This window comes from Telopea speciosissima, chromosome 7, assembly GCF_018873765.1.
Source record: "Telopea speciosissima isolate NSW1024214 ecotype Mountain lineage chromosome 7, Tspe_v1, whole genome shotgun sequence".
NCBI lineage: Eukaryota > Viridiplantae > Streptophyta > Magnoliopsida > Proteales > Proteaceae > Telopea > Telopea speciosissima.
The window spans coordinates 23,243,106-23,260,642 of NC_057922.1; the positions used below are offsets into that span (position 1 = coordinate 23,243,106).

General features: G+C 39.4%; 1 protein-coding gene across 1 annotated transcript in view; it reads left to right on the forward strand.

Annotated features, from left to right (window-relative positions):
* The window catches only part of LOC122669491 (E3 ubiquitin-protein ligase RNF14), a 32,170-nt gene extending 17,344 nt beyond the window's left edge, over nt 1-14,826 (forward strand). The window contains exons 4-7 of the mRNA XM_043866261.1: nt 11,018-11,403; nt 12,115-12,341; nt 12,481-12,628; nt 14,440-14,826. Of these exons, the coding sequence (XP_043722196.1) occupies nt 11,018-11,403; nt 12,115-12,341; nt 12,481-12,628; nt 14,440-14,568 (890 nt within the window). The 3' untranslated portion in view covers nt 14,569-14,826. The remainder of the gene's footprint in view (nt 1-11,017; nt 11,404-12,114; nt 12,342-12,480; nt 12,629-14,439) is intronic.
* Nucleotides 14,827-17,537: the final 2,711 nt, after the last annotated feature.

Sequence of the window (17,537 nt, forward strand, 5' to 3'; positions counted from 1 at the left end):
GGGCGAGGACAGCGGAACAAAGGGCCTAAGGCTCATGTTGGAGTTGTTGAATCTGATGAATCCTCTCTTTCCAAGGAGGACATTGCTGCATTTCGCCGGATTGTGGCTCATTTGGATGGTTCCTCTGCCACGTCCTCAGGTTCCTCTGCCACCGGTTCTTCCACTGCACTGCAGGCTTCCTCCTCCGGCCTCACCTCTTGGGTCATTGACTCAGGTGCCACAGATCATATGACTGGTAGGTCACAGCTATATAATTCCTATTTTGTTTGTTCTAGGAAAGATAAGGTAAAAATTGCTGATGGTACCTTATCTTCTATTTTTGGTAAGGGAGATATTTAGGTTGCACCTTTTTTACCCTTGAAGTCTGTTTTTCATGTTCCCAACTTTGCCACTAACCTTCTTTCTGTTAGTCAATTGACTAGATCTTTGGACTGCTTTGTCACCTTCTTTCCTACCCATTGTCTTTTTCAGGATTTGAAGACGAAGAGGGTGATTGGCAGTGGTCGTGAAACTAATGGCTTGTATGTTTTGGAGATTGGTACTTCCCCTGTTCTGCAAGCTCAGTCCTATGTTTGTGGGCAAGAAGGTGGATGTACTCAGGAGGATATTCTGCTATGGCACCGTCGCTTGGGGCACCCCTCCTTTTTTGTTATGAGGAAACAGTTGCCACATTTGTTTACTTCTTTTCCTGTCTCGCATGTTTTTCATTGTGAACCTTGTCTATTTGCCAAAAGTTGTAAAACAGTTTATGCATCTAATGGTAATAGATCTACTTCACCTTTTCATCTTATCCATACTGATGTTTGGGGGCCCTCCCCTGTTACTTCTTTGCGTGGCTTCCGCTACTTTGTTTCTTTTATTGATGATTTTTCTCGGGTTACTTGGGTTTTTTTTTTGAAACATAAGAGTGATGTCCATGTTGCATTTACAAACTTTTATGAGTTAGTGTATACCCAATTTCAAACTCGGATCCAAATTGTCCGCTCAGACAAAGGTGGGGAGTATATGTATAGTGGTTTGGAAACCTTTTTTTCTAAATGCTTTGTGTAAGGTGAATTCATCTTAGGCACTAATTTTCTTTTTAATTACATGCCTCTCACCATTCTCCCTCGTATCTTTCAAATCCAGCACCCTACTGGCACTGTTGAGTTGAAAGTACTCGCCTCTCATTCTTCTAAATGCGATAAAGGTTTTACTCAAGAACCTATTCATGTCGCTATTGAGAAACCAACCCACTGGCTTCTCGAACTTCTTCAACCCAATTTTAGTGAATTTCCACTTTTGTGGTGGGATAAAAGTCCACGGTTTTGTACTATCCAACTGGATGATCCACACAAGATTATCCGTGTCAAACTAATTCTTTATCTTAAAGCCGATATTGAAGAATTTGACAAGCAACTCCCCGAGTTACTTAATCTCGGACTTATAGAACCTTCTACTAGTCCTCACACCTGTCCCGCTTTCATGGTACGCAATCATGCGGAAATTAAGCGTGCAAAAAGCTCGAATGGTTATAAACTACAAACATTTGAACAAAAATATCATTTTTTATGGATACTTTATCCCTCGAAAAGATGTTCTTATATATCGAGCAAAAAATGCCACCATTTACAGTAAATTTGACTGTAAATCAGGTTTTTGGCAAATTAAGCTAACTGAGGAATCCAAACCTCTTACTGCTTTCTCTACCCCTTTTAACCGCCATTATCAATGGAAGGTTATGCCCTTTGGTCTCTGTACCGCACCACAGATCTTTCAACGATGGATTGATTCTATCTTCGGCGATCTCCCTTTTTGTGTTGCTTACATTGATGACATCCTAGTCTTCTCCAAAACTCGCGAGGAACACACTAAGCATCTTCGCATCGTTGGAAATTTATTCCTCTAACATGGAATCATCCTTTCCCCTAAGAAGATCGACTTGGAACAATCCCAAATCGAATTTCTAGGATTAATCTTAACTGATCACGGACTCCAACTTCAAGATCACATTCTTATTAAAATTAGGGATTTTCCTACAGAACTTACTGATAAGAAACACCTTTAACAGTTTCTTGGAATCCTTAATTATGGCAGAACCTACATCAAAGACCTTTCTACCAAGGAAAAATGTCTTCTAGTAAAATTACAGAAAGATGTAGAATTCACATGGACTAAAGCTGACACACAGGCAGTCCAAGCTATTAAAGATGAGATACAAAAATCTTGTCTCACTGTTTATTTCCCTCTTGCTGGTGATCTTTTAATTCTTGAAACAGATGTTAGCAATGAACATTGGGGATGCGTATTAAAAACACGCCTTCTTTAAAACCCTTCTGATGAGCAGATATGTGGATATAATTTTGGTAAATTCACATCAGCTCAAATTAACTATATGATATATGAAAAGGAAATCTTAGCAATCGTAAATGCTATCCAACGATTCCGGATTTACCTACTTCCCAAGAAATTTCTTATTCGCACTGACAACCAGGCAGTTAGAGATTTTCTCAAAACTAAACAAAGAGAAACTAATTCTTGTAGGATTAATTGGTACAACACCATTAATCAATACTCTTATGAAATTGTGCATATTAAGGGAACTGACAACTTTCTTGCTGATTATCTTAGCAGAGATGAATCCGCCCCGTCCTCCCGATAAAAGTAAAGGAAAAGGTAAAGCGCCTGCGACACCAAATCGCACTCACAAGAAAACTGCAACCCAAGGCCTACTCCCTACCCCTCGTCCTGGCGGTATACTCATACGAGAACCCCAGACAGCAGTAGTGGCATCTCCTACCCCAAGCCATGCTTCTGACTACATCCGAATTCCTGCAGCAACAGCAGAATTCACCCCTTCTCCCTACCAACATTTTAGTCCCTATTTCTTCCCCGGAAATAGTCAAAGTTAGGACAGTCAGGATCCTTACTATTTATGGAACATGACCCCAGCCAGCTATTCACAGGTGGTACAACAACTACCAGCGGCTATTGCTCCATCTTCTTTCTCTCAGTCAGTAACAAACACTACTGATTTCTTTAAACATGATGGTGTACCTACCAAATGGTATCATCACATTAATACCTTGTGGAAGACACAGCTCGCCGGACATAAGAAACCTTTCCGGACTACTCTTACCACTTTCTCTAAAACCCTTGGTCTCTTTTACCAGAAACAACTGGACTTGTAAACTATTATATTGGACTCAGTTAAACAAATTGATTGGGACGATATTACTTCTCCTGAGAAAGTACAAAGCTTTCTTCAGATTTCTGACTGCATTGAGGACCATCTTAAAGATCCTCTCTTCTTTAAAATTAGAAAAATATGTTTATACAAAAAAGCACAAGAAATCCTTCCTCGTGAAGTCTTCCCAATGATACAAAGTCATTGTAACGAAGAACAATACCAGCGCTATAAAAGCTTTATGCTGGAATTCCCAAAAAATATTATGAGAACACATCATCAACAACACCGTCTGATCTTTTACCCCGGACATGAACCCTGGAGTATTGCTGCTGTTGAATGGGGACTCGTAGGTCAACTAGTATTCTCTAGTGACTGTACCTCCGTCCTCGACCAATTGCCCATGATGATCAGAACAATGGTCGTCCATGCTACTACAAATTGGAGATTCTCAGGTGGACTTGAATTCACCATTACCAGTACTCTGGGATGGCGACATCGAGAACGCTTTTACCAGCCATATCAAATTTGGCACCTCCGACCAGCATCCTATTACACAGTTCAGGAACCAGCTCTCATCACCGATGAAGACGAAGCAGCTACCATAGCCAACCACTTCATCCATGCTGATCAGCTATACAAACAGTCCCTCATTGCTCTACACAAAGAAGCATTGACACTCATCTTCCCTAATGGATGCTCTAAATACCGTTACCTTGTCTCAGACGACCGACGAATCTTTGTCACCCAATTTGCCATGGATTACGAGATCCCTTGTGAAATTGTCACCGCCTCCTATGAGCTAGTCCAGAGTTTGTAGACACTCTCTCTGTTAGATGTCCTGGCTACTCTCCTTGCCGAAGTCGAAGAAGCCCTGGAAGAAATGGCTGCACAAGAAGTTGCTGCCGAAAATCTCTCTCCAGTCTGCTCCGATTTTCAAATGGATTCGGATGATCCCAACAACGGATCCGCCTGACCCAGTCACTGGACCCCAGTGGACCCCACGCACAGTGACAGCCGCTCTACGTCATCCATGACGTCATCTTTCCCTGACGTCACTCCTTACGTCAGCAAGATTCGGATTTTAAATAAAATTTTGAAGTCCGTCCTCTATATAAGAGAGAAGCCTCATCTCATTTAAACAGAACTTCTCCCGACTTCTTCCACTCCTCACCTACTACTCTCCTTCTACTCTTTCTATCTCCATTTTCATCTCCCCTCTTCCTTCCTTTGTATTTGCTATGTCCATATTAGCAAATCTGCCCACACTAAATTGGATCCTAAGGCCCTGAAGTGCATCTTTCTTGGGTATTCCTCCACCTCAAAGGGGTATAAATGCTATCATCCTCCTACCCGTCGGTGGCTCCTCTCCAAGGATGTTCATTTCTTTGAAAACATTCCATATTTTCAGTCCCCTCTTCAGGGGGAGTGTGGTGGTGGTGTTGAAGGTGAAGAGGTTCCCGAGTTTGTGTCATTTCCTTTCTCCTCTCTTGTTCCTATTTCTCCTTTCCAGCTTGACAAAGGGAAGAAAAATTCTATGGATATTGTTGTTGAGGGGGAGCCTCCTAGTGCACAGGAAAACAGAGAACAGGGGGAGTTATTGGTGTATACGAAGGATAGGAGAAATCCTCCTTCATGGCTTCCTATAAAGAAGACCTGCCAAAATCCTTCTTCGTCTCCTCATCCTGAGCCTTCATCAGTTGAGACAGGTATACCTTCCTCTAATTCTCCATTCTCAGACTTAGATCTTCCTATTGCTCATCGAAAGGAAACTCGGGCATGCACTAATCCTATTGCCAAGTTTGTTTCCTATGATTCTATCTCCCTTACAGGTAAAGCCTTTACTGTGGCTATCTCATCCATCTCTATTCCCAAGAATGTAACAGAGGCTATGGCAGATCCAAAATGGAGAGAAGCAATGAACACAGAGATGTTGGCTCTTGAGAAGAATCACACTTGGGATCTTGTTGAACTCCCTAAAGGGAGAATCCCGGTTGGGTACAAATGGGTATTCACAGTCAAGTTCAAGTCTGATGGTACTGTGGAAAGGTATAAGGCAAGATTTGTCGCCAAGGGGTATACACAGGTGTATGGCATTGACTATCAGGAAACCTTTGCTCCAGTGTCCAAGCATAACTCCATCCGTGTACTTCTCTCAATGGTTGCAAATCTTGATTGGCCATTGTACCAACTTGATGTGAAGAATGCATTCTTACAAGGTGACCTAAAAGAAGAAGTATATATGTACTCTCCTCCTGGGTTCAAGCATCCTGGTGATAATGGGAAAGTGTGTTGACTTAGGAAGGCTCTCTATGGACTCAAACAATCTCCTAAGGCTTGGTTTAACAGGTTCAGACAAGCCCTCCTACAAAATGGCTACACTCAAAGTCAAGCTGACCACACATTGTTTATACAGAGGAAGGGCAGCACTATTACAGCTCTCATTGTTTATGTTGATGACATTGTTGTCACGGGAAACAGTGAAGCTGAAATCTCAAAGCTTAAGCTTTATTTGGCTCGGCAGTTTGAGATCAAAGATCTTGGTCTATTGAAGTATTTTCTGGAGATTGAAGTTTCAAGATCTAAGCAAGGGATCAATGTTTGCCAAAGGAAGTTTGTTCTTGATCTACTTAAGGAGACAGGCTACTTAGGATGCAAACCAATCTCCTCCTCTATTGAGCAAAACCACAAACTAGGGGAAGATTGTGGTGAACCTTTGGTGGATGCTGAAAAGTATCAGAGGCTAGTAGGTAAACTTATCTACCTCTCACTCACCCTACCTGACATCACCTATGCTGTTGGAGTAGTGAGTCAGTTTATGCATGCACCCAAGATGGGACATCTTGATGCAGTTTATAGGATCCTCAAGTATTTGAAATCATGCCCTGGAAAAGGTCTTCTCTTCTCTAGGAATGGTCACTTGAGAATTGAAGGATATACAGATGCTGACTGGGCTGGGTCTATCTCTGATAGGAGATCCACATCTGGATACTATACCTTTGTTGGAGGCAATTTGGTCACCTGGAGGAGTAAGAAACAACCAGTGGTAGCCAGGTTAAGTGCTGAAGCAGAGTTTAGAGCCATGGCTCATGGTGTGTGTGAAGTCTTGTGGTTGAAGAAGCTTATCCAAGAATTGGGGTTTGAGACAACTGAACCTATAAGTCTATATTGCGACAACAAGGCAGCCTCAGTATTGCTCACAACCCAGTTCAACATGACAGGACAAAGCATGTTGAGGTTGACAGACACTTTATTAAGGAGAAAATAGACTCTAAGGCTATTTGTACTCCCTTTGTGAAGACGAAAGAACAAGTGGCTGATATCTTCACCAAAGGACTTGGCTCCAATCACTTTAGTTTTATGTTAGACAAGCTGGGTATGTATGACATATACCACCCAACTTGAGGGGGAGTGTTAAGAATGGCTGTATTGTATCAGGGGTATATGTGTAAATATCCCCTTGTATTATTTTCTTAGTTTTTGTCATTTGTATAAGGCCAAGGGCCTAGGTGTAATTTACTATTCTTTTCAATATAAGCATGTTAGTCTCTAGGTTAGAGACAGAACACTTGAACACCAAAACCGTGGCTGCTCTCTTCTCTTTCTTCTCTTCTCCTTCTTCAACCTAAAATCTAACAGATCTTTGGATAATTGGGAGGGCTGACCAGATGAGATCCAATGAAGGAGGGAAGGGGGAAGGAGGGTGCCAACAAGATTCCAGGATGATGTGAGAGACTAAAGCCATTATGTCAGAACCCAAGTTATAAATAGTTCTGTCCCCCACAATATGGAGAAGAATACTTGTAGGGTTCCAGTTGTCCAATCAAAGCCTAGTAGAAGCACCATCATCGATCAATGATGTAATAGATCCAAGAGCTAGAGGTCTAAACCTCACAATCTTTCTCCAAACCCGAGGCATCGGAGGGGATAGGGGACCATCCAAATAAAATTATTATGAAGATATTTTGAGTATACCCAATCAACCCAAATATTTTTTTTTCTTTGAGGCAATCTTCCAGATCAGATGTAAGATACCAGCTGCATTGGTGTCTTTTATATGCCTAAGACCCAAACCAGCCTCAGCTTTGGGAAGGCAAATCGAGGCCCAGGGGACAGGGTTGAGATATCTGGAGGTATCAGAACCCTTTAAGAGGAATGAAACACATAAGATCTTCCAACTTTGAGATGACCGATTGTGGGATACCGAAAATGCCGGACCAATAAAGGTAAGTAGACTGGAGAACTGATCTGAAAGTTCTAGACGCCCTGCAAAGGAAAGAAGCTTGCCTTTCCACAATTGAAATCGTTTCTGCATAAGATCAAACATCAGGGTACAGTGATGCCTTGTCAATCCAGAGGGGGGATAAGGGGGAGACCCAAGTATTTAGATACCCGATAAGAAGAGGAGGGAATTTGAAAGGTTAACCCGAAGTCCTGACATGGCCTCAAAATGATCAAGGCAGGACATGGTAGATTGGAGAGAAAGTAGGTCAGCTTTAAAAAAGAGCATAAGGTCATCCGCAAAGGCAAGGTGGGTGAGCTTTAAGGCTTTGCACTTGGGGATAGGAGTAATAAGCTGCTGGTCAGTAAGAGATTAGATACTTCTAGAAAGGACTTCAAGGGCTAAGGTGAAGAGGTAAGGAGAGAGGGGACAGCCTTGGCGGATGCCAGTAGAGGAGGGGAAGCAACCAGCTGGACTACCATTGACAAGAACTGAAAAATGAGGGGAAGAATGCAAAGGAATATCTAGTTGATGAAGATAGGGGGGGAACAAAATCATGCATTGACATTTAAGGATATAAATTAAGAAAGGACAACAGAAGACATGGCTTTCAATTAAACCCAATGTAGCTGACTGGATTCATGAAGCCAGCCTCAAAGAGGTGGGACAAGGATTGTATAATGATAATGATGATATGTATTCTTGGGCGTTGGATACAGAAGTCGATCATAGTAAATGCAGTAAACACAAAAAATCACAAGCCAAACAGAAATTTTCTGTATGCTGTCAATGTGGATTTGCATAAAATTGACATCCATGGACAAATATCTGGCTTCCCTATTATGAGAAAATAACATGGATTACAATCTAAGTGCTCTAAGTACGGGAAAAAAATCCTCTGCAGTGCCCTAATCTGGCAGTGCACTGCAGTGCGGGCCTGAGCACGTGGAAGAAGCTTTCATCCAACGGTGCAAGCTCGATGCGAGGCAGTTTTTTTTTTCTTTTTCTATCTTCTCGAGCTTGGCTCCGTTGGATGTCGAAGCTTCCACGTGTCGAGCTCTCAGGCTCGTACTCCAGTGCACCGCCAGATTAGGGCACTGCAGAGGATTTTTTCCGTACTTAGGGCACTTAGATTGGGATCTATGTTATTTTCTCATAATAGCGAAGCTAGATAGTTGTCCATGGATGCCAGTTTTATGCAGATCCACATTGACAGCATACAGAAAAAATTTCTGCTTGGTTGTGATTTTTTGTGTTTACTACATTTACTGTGATCGACTTCTGTATCCAATGCCCAAGAATACTTATCATCATTATCATTATAAAATCCTTGTCCCACTTCTTTGAGGTTGAATTTATGAATCCTGTCAGCTACATTGCGTTTTATTGAAAGCCATGTCTTCTGTTGTTGTTCTTAGCTTAACATTTTATCCTCCTTTCTTAATTTATATATCCTTAAATGTCAATGCATGATTTTGCTTCTAATCAATGCTCTAGTATGAGTTTGAAACCCTTAGAATTTCTTATGGGAACAAGTTTAAAGTTAAAATGATTTTTGGAAACACCATCATTCAACTTAAAATAATTAAGGGGGGGTGGGGAGGGGGAGATTCTGGCAACAAGACTTACTATAGAAGACAAATTTATGAATTTCTAGTGATTGGAAATCGGAATGAGTGCTTTCATGAATGGTAGTCATAGCAACAAAGGTGTTCTCAATGTCTGAATATGGTTGGAATTCTTCTTTCATATGTCAATAAGTCCACTTCTTATAGGTGTATGCATTTTATGTTAAATAATCAAATTTTCCTCATGATTCCCACATGCAAAACTGCTACTTTTCAGCAGTTTTTGAGAGAATGACTTCCCATCTCTCATTTGGCAGAATGAAGCTGGAGTTAGGAAGAGCATGGGCTTCTGAAGTTATTCCAGGAATGGAATAACACTTTTTTTTTGTTCCGAGGAATGAGTTGGAGAATCAATGCAAAAGTACTCACAACCAAGACCAGAATAGCTATCCAATACAATGCTAGATTTTGAACTTCAAAACCCCTATTCTACTGTCAAGTTTATGGATCTGCTACTTGTCTTCAGATTTCAGCTTCTTATCATACCAATCAAATGTTAGCCTTTCAAGCATCTTACTGCTTCCTTGTACCTAATCCTGAAAGTTTACATTGCCATGACTTCTTTTTTGCCTTTCTTCAAGTCCGCCTGACATACACTGACCAAGTTCTTAGTGAATTTTCCTACCCAATTTCTTTTGGAGTTTGTGCTCCACCAGGTCTTGCAGGTTTTGCTTGAGAAAGAAATCATTAGGAATCACACACAGCTAACAGTAAATAGCAAAATACTCTGGGAACAAATTTTGTTGATCCTCACATTTAAAGCACATTGTTTTATAAAATAGGTTAACATTTTGGGATTATGCATGGATGCACGTAGGAATTGGCCAATTCCCATGCAAACTAACAATTTCTAGGTGGTCAACAAACAGTTCCAAGCAACAGTAAGCAGTAGGCAATGATAATTAACATGTCGCTCATTAATGGAAATCCTTGTTAATCCTTTCTCCAAATCTTTTGATTTAGAGATTTTTGCCTGAAGAGTACACTTCCAAGTGATATTCATATGTCAATGTTATATGGGCACTTCAAAATAGGTGCCTTATATGGGTTGGCACACGTGGACATGGTTCTGAAAAAAGGGTGCTTGGAGGAGGTATACAGAGGGAAAGTAAATACGGAAGTGACAAAAGATCAAACATATATAGTCAATTTGATCTTTTGATAACTGTTAAAGAACTGCTTCTATCATATTTGAAACCCATATTTAAAATCTGAAAAGTTGCTCTATACCTCCTAAGTTTAGTGGCAGACGGCTGGAAACTACCAACACAAATGTGGCATAGACATCAATTATGACCTGTAATATACAGAAGGGAGTGTAATGTCTAGCTTAATGCACTATTGTTATTTGTTACCATGTCAGTTCCTTTCAAATTGAAGCCTATACCCTAAACCGAATATGGTATCTGATATTGGACTGGATTAAGTAGTTTTACTGGATGATCTTGAATCCCATTCTCTAGAGCATTATCCTTGATCTAATGACTATATGTCACAATCTATGCATTTCGTTAGGAAATCCAGTTCCACTTGGCATATCATTAGTTTTCCTCTCCTTAATGTTTCCAAATTCCAAGAGAGGAAAAGACGTCTCAGTTTAGGTGATGGTCCTTTTTCTGTGCCCCTAGTTCCTTGGTGAAGCTTTCGTGTTCCTTAATGATCTTGGCTGGTCTTTGAATACTTATAAGCAATTGACTGGGTGGTCAGTCATTGCTTGAGTTAAGACTGTCAAGGATTTGTTAGACCATGTTTGTTTTCTTTTACTTCTGAATAGCATTGATGTTAATAAACTGTTGCATTCCAGATTATTCTGATCAAGAAATACATTTGTTTGCAATGGTACCTTCGGTTCCTGTTCTCTCCAAAGGTTGAACCTATTTGTGTAGATCTTTCTAGAGTATTTTTTCTATATAATCTCGAAAACCATCTATCTATCAAATATTCCTAACTGGTTCTATGTTATTTGACATGTATTGAAGTAGTTTCTTTAAATTTCATCAGGCACAGAGTTTGTCAGATTACCATGCCAGCATTTCTTTTGTTTGAATTGCATGAAAACTTATTCACAAATTCATGTGAAGGAAGGAACTGTCAGAAAGTTGCTATGTCCTGAAACAAAATGTGGATGCATGGTCCCTCCTGGGCTGTTAAAACCCCTGCTTGGTGATGAAGAGTTTGAACACTGGGAGACCTTACTGTTACAGAAAACACTCGAGTCAATGAGTGATGTAGTCTATTGCCCGAGATGTGAAACACCTTGCTTAGAAGATGATGACCATCATGCCCAGTGTTCAAAGTGTTTTTTTAGCTTCTGTAGCCTTTGCAGAGATCGGCGCCATGTCGGAGTAACTTGTATGACACCGGAAATGAAGCTTCGCATCATGCAGGTAGGAATTAGAGAGTATGAAGCTATATCCTTGAAAGATTAGCCCTTCCACTCTTTTTCTGTTAAACATGGAAATTATATTTCAGAAGCCATCTTATTCAGTTGTCTTAAAGATTGTGATATTCTGATGCCATGGGTCCCCATTATCTGTTTTGAACTCTTTGGCAGCAGGAATTCATTCCCTTTTCTAACATTGGTAACCACTGCATGTGTTTTATATTCAATCCCCTAATGCAGTGGCTGTGTACCCCTCTACATGCAGTGAATGATGTAACCAATCATATTTGTCAAGGCGTCAACTAGGCGCCCAGGCGCCTTGTTGGTGTCGCCTTGCTTGCAGGCCCTTTCCAATGCCTTGGGTCATTTAGACACTGTGACAACTATGTAACCAATTTCACATATCAATTCTCAATTACTAATCCCTTTGTGGCAAAAGACAAATTTTAAAGATCTTGGCTGGAGCTGCTGGGCAATCTTAACTGCCATATCAATCTTTTTCTCAAGGATATTCATTTTAGATATACATTATGATCAACGTGTTCAGTAATCGAATACTAGGATCTTCTAAAGCATTCAGTTTTTTGGTTAATAGCCCATCTGATGTGATGCTCTCTGTCTTTCTATGGCATACAGTGTTGTCAGATACAATTTATGTATTGACTACCCCAGATTGGTTTGGAAGTAACTTTATCTTAGACTTATTTCCCTGCAGGAGCGGCAGAATTCATCTCAACTTAAGGATGACCAAAAGCGTAGAGAGCTTGAAATGATTAATGAGATTCTTAGTCTCAGGGAAGTACATCGAGAGTCTAAGCAATGCCCATCCTGCAAGATGGCGATCTCCCGAACTGAAGGTTGTAATAAGATGGTTTGCAGTAATTGTGGGCAGTTCTTCTGCTATAATTGTAACAAGCCAATTGATGGATATGATCATTTCAGGTTGGGATTCATTGTAGTGTTAAAAATAGTTATTTGTGTCTAATAGAATCTGTGCGCATTACATTCTTGAAGTTTTTTGTAAAATTAATGAATCTGTTTCTTTTAATCTTGCATTTACTAATAATATTTTTTATTGAAGGGATGCTTCATGCAAGCTTTTCCCACCTGAAGCGATTATGAACTGGGCGGAGCAGATGAATGAACGTCAGTTAGTAGGTCAGATACAAGCTCAGATGTTTGCAGATCATAATAACAGATGCCCTAATTGTGGTCAAATGAATGCAAAGGTGAATGTTTACCGCTATTTCCTCTTTTTTTTTAATAACCTAGAAACAGTGTTGAAGTATTTAATATGTTATGCAATCTCATTTGGGGTTTCAGTTTTGACACCAGTAGCAATCAGATTGTGTTACACCTATGCTATTACTGATAGAACATGACTTAACAGCACCTCAGCATCACATCATATTTATTTACTTCAATTACTCTATATGGTATTGATTTTCTGTAAGCATGCACTATACCATAGAAATTTGGATTTAAAAGAATGGATTCAATAATTCATTTTTTTTTATGTAAACCATACTTATCTTAATCTGACTAGGCAGTTATATTAATTTACATAACCCTCAATCGCTTGTGATTGATGCCATCTTTAATCTCCTGATCAATATTTTCCGTATTACCACACAAATATCAGTTATTGTGGAGGTATTTCCATGAGCCTTTATTCGTATGGGCACCTGATTGAGATGTGCTTATAATGGGGGCAGACCAGCATGTTGGGTTTGTAAGGCACTAATACCAGCCAGCTTAATCTGGATTCTGGACTTATTAACGGGTATGCATATATAGTCATGTAATGATATGTCATACTCTGAGAAACTTCGATTACGGTGCCACTAAAAGGTTATGGTTGATTTAATGGAAAATATTGTACAGGAATTGTCTTAAGAGCAAAAGGAAATTGAATAGGCCTACAAAAATCAGAAGTTAAAGGGACCAGTTTTCATAGAGATGGTGTGTGAAACATGGTCAAGGTTTCGCTGGTCAAGGTTTCGCCATTGAATAGGTGCACAAGAATCAAGTATTCCTATCCAACAGCTGAAGTTATGACCGTGTTCATACATGCATAGTTATCAAGGCGGGAAGGCGACCATGGTGTTTTAGAGGGTAAAAAAACAAGGCGACACCGCCATGGCGGCAAGGCGCCCGCCATGGCACCCAAGGTGTCCAAGGTGACCAAGGAGTCATGGTGACGCCTTGATAACTATGCATACATGACTGTGTATGAAACCTTACACCTTACAGAAATACAATAATAAGTTTGGAAAAAAAATTAAATTTATTTTTCTGGATTTTGTTTTCCTTAAAAAAAACAACAACCAAAAAGCAGTGGCATCTTGGTCAATGATACAATTTCCACCTTGGTGAACATCCATATCACATAGCTGGGTCCTTTTTCTCATTTAACTATGTCCAAATATGCTTCTTTGTCTTGTACAATTTTCAGAAAAAAAGAGAGACAAATAGCTTAAAGTTACAAAATGAGTCATAGTTGTCATGGGGACGCTTAAGCGTCCACGCCCCCTCCAACACCTTGGATTGCCTAGACACCGTGACAACAATGAAATGAGTTTATAAATAAGAGTTGGTTTTCTAGGGTGTTTTTTTTCCCCCTTTTGGTTGAAATGAATGTAGTCTAATTGAAAAAATCTTTCTTGTCCTGCCATTTTATTCCCAGCTCTGAGCTAAATGAAAGTCATAAAGTAGATTTGAGTCAGTCCAATTACATAGAATCATCAAGATGTCTACAATGTTTGGCCCTTGATGTGACCAGGTTTGGACTGGTCACATACTTGGATCTGATGTTTCTGCAGAGAATGATATAGAATCTCTGTGATCTGATAAATTGTGTTAAGAGTACTGTTTCAGTTCATGAGTTTGTGGTACTGCCTTGTTTTATTGTGTTTATATACCCTTGCATGCTGGTTTTTAGTTGGTAATGAGTTACATTTACCTGTTTTATATTTATTTAAGGTGAACATTATTTCTGTTCAATGACTGATGGAGTTTATTTTCATTAATGAAAACACAGAATGGGAATAACAACCACATATTCTGTTGGTCTTGCCAAAAGCATTATTGCTACTCGTGCCTGAAACTTGTCCGGCGTAGTTCTGAGCATTATGGACCCAAAGGGTGCAAACAGCATACCCTTGGATGATTCAGAGCAGCTGAAGCCTTTCTGTTTATCTGTTTGGAGGAGGTTTCAACCTGTTACACTGGAGCTAACCATCACAAGGAGATTCAATTCAATTTGAACACAAAATCATGTTCACTCCCATCAAAATTTGAACTGCTGGGTAGGAATAGGAACACCTCAAAATCCTTCAATTTCTTGTTACATTTTTTATAACATTGATCTTTTAGTAGGTTTCATAAAATATATATATTCCATACATAAATGATAGTTATTCCAAAAATTAAAAAACAAATAAAAAAATACATTTCTTTTTGTAAGAGTGATGTCTTGGTTTTTTACCTTTTTGTCCTTTATACCTTTGCTTTGGTATGCTAAAAATTTACTCAATGTGATTTATGATGTACTTGGGTGTTGGGATTGGGATTCAAATTTACTCTCTCATGATCAGCATCCAACTATTTGAATATGAAGCACGGTTTTCAATATCGGACATGCCCGATTCATACTTAACCGATATGTATCAGTGGTATTTGTAAAAATGTGTTTTTCTTTGCATTTTCGGCAGATTTGGACCCAATACAGTCTGATCAATATTGGTATCATATCGTTCTCGGCGATCAATACCATGCACTAAACCTTGATATGAAGGTTTGAGAAAAAACTCTATTGTTGTTCCCATTATCAGAAAATTTGAAGTCTGAGATTAGTTTGTGAATAATTCGATCCAAAAAAAATCTGGACTTTCAAAATCGGTTCTAGATAATAGTTTGCCTTCGGAGGAATTTGGTTTGAAAAAATTTGGAATCTTTGCCAAATTAGAATAACAAATTAAAAAATGGATGAAATTTTCAACGAAAAATGACCAATTGTTCTGTTCTGATTTTTTCAAACATAAAGGATTAATTTTTGAATTAATCTGAATCTGACCTTTTCCCATGGTTTGCTTTTATGACCAATTTTTTAAATTGAGGAAACGAATTAAACTCAATCTATTCTCGTACTGAATTATTCTTGAATCCGAATTTGTCAACTATATGGATGCCGTAGCAATGAAGCTTGATCTCTGGGCCAAACTTAATAAGTGGGTGGTCTGAGTGCTCGAATCAGGTATCCATTGCGCCAATCTGGGCTTTATATAATTTAAAGGGTAAATTATACGTCACCTCCTGGTTTTCAAACGAAATTCAGATCACCCCCTGATTTTTGAAAAAACTCAAATCACCCCTACAGTAACGGTGTTAGTTATTGGTGTGAAAGGATTATTTTACCCTTATACTAAAACATTTGAATTAAATTTATAGTACTACCCTACCTTCTTCATCTTCAACATTGGTCAAGGGTAGTTTAGGGATTCAAATTTATCTAACTAGCTGACATCATCACTTAATAGTATAAAACTAACGATCGGGACTAATTTGTCATATTGGGATCTAAATCAGAAGGTGATTTGAGTTTTTTTTTAAATCAGGGGGTGATCTGAGTTTCGTTTGAAAACCAGGGGGTGACATGTAATTTATCCTAATTTAAAATGTGGCCCACGTGATTGTTCCATGTGTAATGTATGTGTAGTAAGATCATTATCATTATCGCAAGATTAAATTCCAGCAGTAGACAAGAGTGAGTGTATGTGTGTGAGAGAGTATATTTTGATGGTGTTGATGTATACATTGATGTTTCTTTTTCTAAAAGTTCGAGCTTTTAGCTGAAATGGTAACGAAGATGGTATCAGAGCAAGGGAAGTGCATTGAAAGAATATTTTTTGACATTTAATCTCCCTTAATGCCCGTTTTTAGATGAAACGGTAACAACCAAATGGAACCGACATAGTTTTCCCTCACATTGAAAAAAGAAGCGTGTTATACTACTAAAAGGGCAAAAGAGCAAGGTTATAATTTCTTTTTGGACCAAGTTTCCCTCCACCTACGGTGAATGGGATCTCATTCACAGGGGGGGGGGGGCGTGAGAGGGCGGGAATGGGTATCAGGAGGGTATTTTGGAACATACCAAAAACCTAGGAGAGGTTTGTGAACCCTATCATAATGGGTGAACTACGTCCTCTATGGGTGGAGGAAAACTTTGTCCTTTTTTTTTCACAAACTTTGGTTGTAACAAGATTTTGTCTTATTTAATATCCAATTAATGTATATTGAATATGACTTGATACTTAATCAATGGTGCTTATCCTTGTTTAAATATATAGTATATACATATGTGTATTTGATGTATACTACACATCATCAGTTGAATTTTGAAAGACGTCATCAAGGGTTTGTGAACCCCCCCCCCCCCCACCCCCAAAACATAGGGTTTGTAAAGAAGACACAAAAAGAGAGTTCTACTCGTTCAAGAACGGTGTTTGAAGCTCCAAGGGATTTAAGATGGAGAAGCAAGGATAAGAATCTCATTGTAGGTAACATTTCAATTTGTGCTTTCTCTATTGTAAAGGTAATTTAGATTGTAGGCAACGTGTTTGAAAAACGCCACAGTCAATACATTGGGCATATTGTAAGCATTCGTGCATGCCAATTGATTATATCACTGTAAGCTATCAAGTGGGTACCGCATAAATCTAAGGGTTGGTGCTCCTTTATAGTGGGTGCCACATAAACTGCGGATCGGTTCCCCCTATAGTGGATGTCGCTAAACGTTGTGTTGTGCATTGTACCACGGATGAATTTGGATTATGGCTAACTTAAACAGTCATTTGCACTATAGACGTAGCCACATTGGCAAACCACGTATGTCTCGTGGTGTGGATGTGCTTGTATGTGGTGGTCTCTTTGTGCCTTGTGGTTGTGTGCCGGCTCAACATGTGAGACTCCTTCAATCGGTGAGAAAAGTTTTGTGAGACACTGGTAACTAATTTACCCCATCTTAGTGACAGTCTAAATCAGAGCTCGGTCTCCTATTGGCTAAATCAGCTAGGAGCAATCCCAATAAACTTAGATGGCTTCAGGTGAAGGATCTTCCTCCCTTAAAGCCCTAATGTT